Source organism: Panthera onca, chromosome C1 (assembly GCF_046562875.1).
Source record: "Panthera onca isolate mPanOnc1 chromosome C1, mPanOnc1 haplotype 2, whole genome shotgun sequence".
NCBI classification, from domain to species: domain Eukaryota; kingdom Metazoa; phylum Chordata; class Mammalia; order Carnivora; family Felidae; genus Panthera; species Panthera onca.
Genome location: NC_138346.1, coordinates 188,491,682 through 188,501,346, shown reverse-complemented (window position 1 = coordinate 188,501,346; position 9,665 = coordinate 188,491,682). Strand labels below are relative to the sequence as shown.

The 9,665-nt window shown below is 45.3% G+C and overlaps 1 protein-coding gene across 2 annotated transcripts in view; it reads right to left on the bottom strand.

Annotated features, from left to right (window-relative positions):
* Window positions 1-2,081: 2,081 nt before the first annotated feature.
* Window positions 2,082-9,665, bottom strand: part of ZMYND12 (zinc finger MYND-type containing 12) — a 28,071-nt gene continuing 20,487 nt past the window's right edge. For both annotated transcript variants that reach the window (XM_060625519.3, XM_060625518.3), the window contains exons 5-9: window positions 8,949-9,118; window positions 6,519-6,641; window positions 6,175-6,286; window positions 4,076-4,221; window positions 2,082-2,439 (exon numbers count right to left, since the gene is read on the bottom strand). In XM_060625519.3, coding sequence (XP_060481502.1) covers window positions 2,314-2,439; window positions 4,076-4,221; window positions 6,175-6,286; window positions 6,519-6,641; window positions 8,949-9,118 — 677 coding nt within the window. In that variant the 3' untranslated portion in view covers window positions 2,082-2,313. The remainder of the gene's footprint in view (window positions 2,440-4,075; window positions 4,222-6,174; window positions 6,287-6,518; window positions 6,642-8,948; window positions 9,119-9,665) is intronic.

Here is a 9,665-nt window from a genome sequence, read left to right as displayed (position 1 = left end):
AAATAATTCAACAAGGATGTACAAGATTTGAAAATATGAACAAGGTCACCTTAATGGACATACATAGGGCAATGTGCTCAATAATTCTATTCTTTTCTAGCACACACAGAATGTTCTCAAATAATGAGCATATCCTGGGAGATAAGGCAAATCTCAACAAAGTTCTAAAAGTCAGAGTTGTACACAACTGACCTCAATAAAATTAAGCTAGAAATCAACAACAAAGAGGCAATTAAGGTCATCTTGTTTCAGAAATTAAGAGTCATAGATCATAAAAAATTAAGAAATATTTAGAACAAAGAAGGGGTGCCTGGGTGGCTCACTCAGTTGAGTGTCCAACTCTTTATTTTGGCTCAGGTCATGATCCCAGGGTCATGAGATCAAGCCCCACATCGGGCTCCATGCTGATCCTGCTTGGGATTCCTTCTCTCCCTCTCCCTCTGTCCCTTCCTCACTTGTGCCTGTGCACTCCCTCTCTAAAAGAAAAAAAGAGAAATATTTAGAACAAAATGACAATTAAAATACTGTACTTCATAGTATGTAGGATAAACTAAGGCAGTAGTATTTAGAGGAAAATTTGTAGCCTTAAATGCAAGTGTTCGAAAAACAGAAAGACTGGCAATTAAATTACTAAACATGTGAAAAAGGAGAAGACTATGGCCCATAACCAAGAGGAAAATTGGTCAAAAGGAACAATAAACTAAAACACTTTAATTTAAACAATAATTTTATAAATGCACTCAGCGGGGAAGGACTCATGAACAAGAACTCTGAGGTGGAGAAGACAGAGAACAGATATCAGAGGGGGGACGAAAGAGAAAGGGGCCAGTGAATATGGTTGAGGAGAGAGCTAGGCTTAATGAAATGGATTTGACAGACATCTTCGGAATAGGGAAGTTCCAATATTTTCTTTTAAATTATCTGCTAAGGGTTGTTGATCCCCCTCTGCACCCCTCCAGCCTTCACCAGACGTCTGTTTGAAAGAGCGGCCTCTTATCTGGGGTCAGAGGGTGAGAGTCAAGCAGCAGGGGGTGTGTTCTGGGAGAGAGGAACAAACAGCTGCGAGATGAACTGTGCAGACAATGATGCAGCTGGAGTGCCAGGCGTGGGGCAGGAAGTAAGGCCCTGTGACTTTAGCCATCATGGAGAAGCAGAAGAAACCCACGGGTACGGAACAGGGGTGCCAGCAGATTTTTCCCTAGACCTGTTTATTATGCATGTCGGGGTGACTGAATTTACAGGGAGGAGCATAAAGCTACCCCACAGGTCCTCGGCATCCTCTCCCCTGGATGCAGATCTGCCCAGGATGCAAAGTGCTACCGGGCAGGCTGCTTGGCGAGTCTGGAGGCAATAAAAGGATGTGCTAAATAACCAGATTCATCGATGGGACGTGCCGATACAGCCATGGTCACCTCTGGGCCGTTTTACAACAATGGATGAAGTTATGGGCGGGGGAGGGGATCAGGGTCACAAAGCTATTAAAGTGAGAGAACGGGGATTTGAACCCGGGTATGTCTGCCACAGAGGCCTGCACTCTGTCCTTCACATCAGCATAGATGGCTCACGTCTGTTTCAGTCATTGTCGAGGAAAAGAAAGACCCCAGCCTGGAATGGTATCTCAGCCAAGCCAGACTGGGTGCTCTGCAAAGACCTATGATGGATGTCGCATTTTGCTCCTTGTATTTGATATGTCTCGTGTCTTTTTGTTCTGCTATTCCTCCTTTTCTGCCTTCTTTTGCATGAAGTGGATATTTTCCAGTGTACCATTTTAATTTCTTTGTCGATCTGTAACTACCTTTCAGAGTAATTTTCTCAGTGATTGCTCTAAGAAGTATAATGGACATTTAAGTCACAATCTACCTCAGATTAATGCTAACTTAATTCCAGTAGAACAGGAAAACTTTGCTCCAATATAACTCTGTCCCCTACACCCTTCTTTGGCAAAGATCTATGAAACATGTGTCCCTGGGAGACTTCTGGTAAATAATAAACTATTTGTGCTTTACTTATAATTCAGGAAAGCAACTGGGTGCTGACAGCACATTACTCAAAGTCATACAAAGTCACGGGAAGCCAAGTGCAAAGGTCATAATTAAGATCACTTTTACTGATTTTTATGTCTAAAGCTCTATAGTCCCTCGCATATGCTGTGTTAAGAATAAAAACATGGCTATGTTTGCACCTGTGTGCAGTGCCGGGGGAAAGAGTGTGAACTTCAGCAAATCATAGTACCTCAAAGCAGTCGTGCAAGCTGGAATGCATTAGACGTTCAATAGCCCCTTGAATAGCCCCTGATGCAGAGTTCATGGGTCACTAAGTGACAGGATGAGTTTCTTCAGCTGAGATAAGACTTAGTAACTCTTGAATGGTACTTTGTTCATGGACACTGAGATGGTGTTCTTTGGCTAGACCGAAGGCTCTCTCAGCATATTCTTGTGCCTGGAATGGAATTACAGTTACAAAAGGAAGTCGTCATAGGAAAGCTTTACACTGGGAAGCCCCATCTGTGCTCAACATGGGAAAGGACCCATCAGCTTCTCACGCCAGCCACCGGTGTGAAAAGTTTCCACTTTTGGAGTTTCCACTTGTTGGAGACTTGCGAATACCCACTAGGTCCTTACAACTAGCCACACACGTGCTGAGTGGGGCATGGGGGACCAGAGAAACCCACCTGGCTTGACAAACTAAGTACAAAGTACGCCTTCTTAACAAAGTGAGATCTCCACAGGATCTGAATCAGGACCCTCTGAACCAGCATCGGGAGGCCAGGGGCGACAGGTTCCACAAGCAGCTTCCCGTCCTAAGGGGCCATGGTCTAGAGTTTTGACTTGGACAGAGGCCTCACAGGACATCCTGGGACAGACTCTGGGCTGGCTCTTCTCCCCTCCTCCCCCTTCCTCCCTTCCTCCCTCACTTCCAATAAATATTTATTGAATGGCTACTATGTTCCAGGTACTATGACCACAGGTGGAAATTCCTGCCCTCCTGGAGCTTACAGCACAGTGAGGGAGAGAGGCAATAAACAAGACGAACAAGTAAAACACCACAGTATCCTCAATAGTGATACATGTTAAGGAAAAGGATAAAGTAGGAAAGGGGGGTTGGAAGCACCAGTGGCAGTAGCAGGATTTTGCAGCTTTCAGTGGGTGGGGGGAGGGGTGCAGAGAAAGCTTCGCTGAAGACAGTTGAGGAAAGACCTAAAGGAAGTGAGGTGGCAATCTGGAGTAGATATATGTGTCCCTATTCTCTAAGGACCTCTTATAGATCTAATACCCTTCACATGCCTTAGGGTAAGGACTTCCTTGAGTACACAGTAGAAAATTGGACCTGGGACTGTAGAAAAGAGATTTTTACAGTGTAAGCTTGGAAATGTTTCCCTGTTCCCTAAGCACTCTTACTACATCCCAGATAGGGTTGGTGTCCCTCCCTCGCATTGCCCACAGAGCCCCGGTCTTCACGATCACACTGGATTATAACCCACTGACTGCGAGCACCTCTAGGTCCTGGTATACAGAAGGCACTTAGTAAAGTTTGCTGAAGAAAGGTAGGGAGGAAGGGAGAGGGGGGAAGGGAATCCTAAATTTTCCGTGACACCCACACACAAAGGCCTCCTCCAGCCAGCCCTCCCTCTCTCCTTGCCTGCTTTCGTTTGCTTTGCAGCGCTATTTGCGATCTGAAATTTTATTCCCCATTAAATGTTGCCTTGTTTATTGTGACCTCCCCTCCTCCAAAAGAAGTTGGGCAAATAATGGACCCTCTCTGTGCCTCAGTTTCCTTACCTGTAAAGTGGGAATAATAAAATACCTACTTCATAAAGTTGGCCTGACAATTAACTGCATTAGTTCGTGAGAAGTACTTAGGCTAGTAACGGGCATATCCCTCTGGAAGAAGACAATGCAGTTTCCATTATGCAGGCTGGACTCAACAAATGAGAAACATCATGAACATCTGAACTCTTCTGAAGTGCGGCCTTACTCAGAGGGCAGAAGCCAGTGCAACTGGGCAAAACACAGCTGAATGCAACTAGAGGAACTTCTACCTCCATTAGACATGGCGCTTTTCTGGGGAAACTTGCCTTTGAAGAATTCATCATCAGGTAGTAAAGCATGACCAGGGTATTCAGAACAAAGATAGTTTTTTGGGGGGCTGTGTCAGATGTAGATTCTCGAATGTTCCAGACTGAAGTCAGGATCTGAATGGCTTCTGCTTCCTGGGCTTCATCTGCAAGGGGAAAGGGAGGAAGCTGGAAAGAAGAAACAGGCTGCGGGGAGCCGCTGGGTCTCCCCTCACGGGTGAGCACAGAGCTGACAGGGCGCTGGCCTTGGGCACAAGGCACAGCAGGTTCTTCACCCAGAGGACTGCGGCCACACGCGAGCAAGAAGATGGGCAGTTTCAGGCAGCTCCGTAAAACCTGCTCACCCCAGTGGGTCTCAAGGTAACTTCTGTCTTTCAGAGTCCTAAACTCTCGATTTCTTAGGCTCCAAATGCAGAGGCTGTCCCAGCGGGATTCCTTGGTCCCACTTAGCTTCCGCCTGAGAGCCAGAGAGGGAGCAGGGACTTCCAGCATCCAGCAAGCAGCTTAATCTTCTCCCAAATCCAAGGTGCTGGCGCCTCGGCCTTGCTGCTTCCCCATGTAAGTTTGTTTACACTTCCTTCCAGTGGTGTTAGGCCCTACTCTAGCGACTATTTATTCACTTATTATGAGTTATTTGGGGCCACATACTTCTAAACACTTTTTACATACTTAAGAAGTACTTAAGAGAAGAAGACAGAAAGGGCATACACCATAACCCTAAGGTTGGCTGCCTTTGGATTTCTAAGTTTTCTGCTTTCACATAAACCACTTTTATAATGAGAGAAAACTGAATAAAGTTATTAATTTAAATTGTTTTTAATGTTTATTTATTTTTGAGAAGGAGAGACAGAGAGACAGAGCATGAGCGGGGGAGGGGCAGAGAGAGACGGAGACACAGAATCTGAAGCAGGCTCCAGGCTCTGAGCTGTCAGCACAGAGCCCAACATGAGGCTTGAACTCACGAACCTCAAGATCATGACCTGAGCCAAAGTCGGATGTTTAACTGACTGAGCCACCCAGGCGCCCCTAATTTTTAAAATTTTTTTTAATGTTTATTTTTTCTTGAGACAGAGACAGAGCATGAATAGGGGAAGGGCAGAGAGAGAGGGAGACACAGAATCCGAAACAGGCTCCAGGCTCTGAGCTGTCAGCACAGAGCCCGACACAGGGCTCGAACCCACGAACTGTGAGATCATGACCTGTAATTTTTTTAATGTTTATTTTTGAGAGAGAGAGAGACAGAGTGCAAGTGGAGGAGGGGCAGAGAGAGAGAGGGAGACACAGGATCCAAAGCAGGCTCCAGGCTTCAAGCTGTCAGCACAGAGCCCGACACGGGGCTTGAAGTCAAGAGCCATGAGATCATGACCCAAGCCGGAGTCACTTAACCAACTGAGCCCCCCAGAGGCCCCTGTCCTAATTTTTTAAATCTTAGTTCAAAACCTCTCCTCCAAGAAGTCTTCCCTATTTAACACCATCCAACTATCCTCACCTCTTCATTCTAGGACTCATCTTGTAATATAATTTGTACTTGTAGGCGTTTCCTTTTATTTCATATAGGTCCTGTGTCATCAACTACACCGCATGTCTCTTTTGAGCAGAAACTAGATCCTCTGTCCCTTTTTATTACCTCAGAGGGAACGATGCTGTACAGTGCCACTCAGTACTCACCCTCTGTTGAGCCTGGGGACAGAGAAATAATGAGACCCGGCCCTGCCGCTGAGAAGCTCACTGCCCAGTAAAGGAAGAGGTGAAGGCCCCAGAACAAATGCGCAGTATGAGAGAATTTACCTTGCCTTATGTGCCCTGGAGAAATGGAGGCTCTGCAGAAATCACAGGGGGCTCTTGTAAGTCTTTTTCTCTTCACATCCGTACCTTATGAGCCCCCGGAAAGGCTGTGTATAGTACCAGGGCTCTGAATTCTTCCCAACACTGGTGAAATCCCTTTGGTTTTCCTATCTCAGTGTCCGCTTCAGCAAACTACAGGAGATGGCACTGGTGTGCTCCTGACAGGGACAGTGGCTCTCCCTCTTGGGGAGAAGGCCTGTGGATTAGGTGGGGTGAAGCCACTGCTCTGTTCCCCAGGGAGAGCTGCCACTTACCCAAGCCGGTGTCAGTCTCAAATCGTTTGCCCAGCAAGTCTATCTGTTGGATGCGAGCCTCTGAGAGCACTTGGTAGCGATTGTTCAAGTATTTACTCCAGATCTCAGAGACCTGTTGGGAAAGCAGACACAATCAGAGAAGCAGGCCAGACCTGAGCCTAGTGTATTTTGCCGGTGGAGAAACAGGAAGAAAGAAAAGTGGGATATATCGTGTATCAGGCCATGTGATCTTGGGCCAATCATCTCATCTTTCTGTGCCTCAAATTTCTCATGAATGGTCTGACACCGGTTGTAACTTAGAAGGCCAAAGCATCAAGGCTCAACCCCCATATTCCCCAGCTCACCTTCGTGTACAATGTGTCTGCCACATCCAACTTTTTAAGGCCGTAGAAGATATTAGCCAGGTGGAAGTAGCCGCCTGACGTCCTGATATCCTCTGTTCCAAATGCACAACTGGCAAAATAAATCTACAGCAGAAGGAAGAAGGGGTGCTTCAGTTCCCTTTGTAAATCATGTATCTGATTTTAAAAACTTGTACACCTAGAATTTGTAACGATACAAATAAAATTAAAAAGCGGGCAAAGGATCTGCATAGACACGTCTCCAAAAAGATATGCCAGAGGCTAATAACACATGAAGTGATGCTCAACATTATTAGTCATTACAGAAATGCAAAATAAAATTGCCGTGAGATACCACTTCACACACACTGGAATGGCTCTCATCAAAAAGGCGGAAAATCAGCGTTGGCCAGGACATGGAGAAAACGGAACCCTCGTCCACGGCTGGTGGGAATAGAACATGATGCAGCCTCTGTGAAAGACGGTTCGGCAGCTCTCAAAACATTCAACAGTGAGTTACTACATGACCCAGCAATTTCGTTTGTAGACGCACACCCAAGGGAAATGAAAACTTGTGTCCACACTAAGACTTGTACACAAACATTCACGCAGCGATACTCATAACAGTGGAGACAACCCCAATGTTCATCAAGTGATAAATGGCTGGACAAAAACTGTGTATATCCAGAAGATGAACACTACTCAGCAATAAAAGGAATGAGGTATTGATACAACAACATGGATGAACCTCTAAATAATTCTGCTAAGTGACAGAAGTCAGATGAAAAGACAACATATCATTCTGCTTATAGTAAATGTCCAGAAAAGGCAAATCTAGGGAGACAGAAAGTGGTTGCCTGGGGCTGGGGGTCAGAGTGAGAAATAAACTGCAAATGGATATGAGGGATCTCTGGGGTGATGGGAATGTTCTAAGACTGGACTGGACTGATGGCTGTACAACTCTGTGAGTTTACTAAAAATCATTGAGTTGTATACTGAAAGTGGGTGAAGTCTATGATATGTTATCAATGAAGCTATGGTTGATTTTTTTTTTGAAACGTAGGCAGAAGAATCTGAGTTTGATCTGTACCTTAACTGTATGGCCCAGCTCAAGACAGAATCTGTTCCTCTGTTTAATTTGTTGTAGAGTGAGAGTATAGAGAGAAAAGGCAGAGGAAAAAGTGTCTTAGTCAGTCTCCTAGGTGGAAATAGATGGCATCCTCAAAGTATTTCCTGAAGACAGTTTAATGAAAGGATTCTTAAAGAGACATACAGAGGTCAAGGAACCAACAAGAGCTAGTAAAGCCCCAGGGACCATGAACGGCAAAAAACTATTACTGTCCAGACTCCTGAAAAAGCGAGGGAGAAAGCAGGGTCACTGGGGCCCCACAAGAGCTAGAGCAATGGGAGAAGGCCACCTGCCAGGAGCTGTGGCCATGGAGGAGCACTGCTCGTGCCAGAACTGGGGTGAAGCAGGAAGGCAGCAGAGAGAGTAGATACCCAACCTCTATCTCCTCCCAATATCCACTCCCCTGTCACTCCTCTCACTCTGCAAGTCCAACAGAAGCCAAAAAGCAATAGAGTCCGGTCATGTAGTCCACAGAGGTCGGCCTCCCAGGGCACAGTAGAGCAGAGAATGGATTTGGGGTAAGGGGATATGGAGACTAGCCAGCACAAGTTTCCAGTGGATTTATCGACATTGTGCAGTGGCAGGCAATCAGAGGGAGGGCTGCCCGGTGGAGAGGCTGAAGAGACAACCAACTTGCGTGGAGATTGCATCCTGACCCTAACCTCATCCAGATTTCAGGCTCAGGAACTTTTCTGTCTGGTAATATTGTCCACTGCTGAAATCCTAACAGAAACAGCATAAATTCTGAAAGAACAGCTCAGTCCTCACACTCATCATCATCTTATCTAACATTTGTACATAGTTTCATAGTTTAAAAAGTATAGTTTATAAAGAACTTTCATATGCCAACAGCTCTGAAGTAGAAACATTGATGTTATATGTAAAAACAACAGCCAAAATGCTGCATAGATATTGTCCTATTATTAATCTCTTCAATGACCCAATGAGGCACAGGCTATTTGATGATTTCTGTCTTATACTTGATGAAAGAGTTGAAATAATTGGTCCAAGATTATGGCCAAGAGTAAAAGTAAAGCCCTTCTCTTAACCAGTGTGCTGTTCTGCCTCCCTTTATTATCCTCAGAGCAGTCGGGCTTGCAGAAGTGGCGTGACCTGGCCTAAGGATGCACAGTCAGGAGGTGGAGAGGCTTGAACTCAGGTTGTTAGAACCACGTTCTCGCTGATACCTCACCGGTCAGTTATAAACGGAAAGTTTTAGAGAAGGGCTCAGTTAAAAAAGAACAAACAAAGCTCAGCATAGCTGCTCTCAGAAACATTCAGGTGTCATAATTTAGCTTGTTTACATCATTGGCCAGATGATAACGGGCTTCCTCGTAGTTTTCCTTAGCTATGTGGAGAAGTCCCAGGTTCCGATGCAGTAAAGACTGGATGGCATAAGAGCATTCCGTTGATTTGAGGACTGTCCACTGGGCTTGGGATAGGTATTCCTCAGCTTGGACAGTCTGGCCCAGACCTGCCCAAAAGAAGTAAAGAAGGTTAGAATTTATATCCTGGCCAGAGAACACATGATGAAATACGATTCAGCACCTATTCACTCATTTATTCATTGACTCAAACATTTATTGACACACAAAACTTGTACATGAACATTCATAGCAGCCTAGCCATAATAGCCAAAAAGTAGAAACAACTTAAATGCTCATCAGCTGATGAGTAGATATACAAAACGTGGTCTATCCATACCCATGGGTGGAATATTACTCAGTCACAGAAAGGAATGAAGTACTGATCCAGGCTAGAGCATGGATAAACCTTGAAAACATTGCACGAAGTCAAGGCAGACAGATATAAAAGGCCACATAATGCGGGATTCCACTGATATGAAATGTCCAGAACAGGCAAATCCATAGAGACAGAAAATGGTGGCCAGGGACTGTGGGATGGAGAACGGAGGGTGACTACCAATATTCCGTATTGGTATGGGGTTCCATTTGGGGGTGACTAAAATGTTCTGTAATTAGACGTGGTGATGGTTGCACAATCTTGTGAATACACTCAAA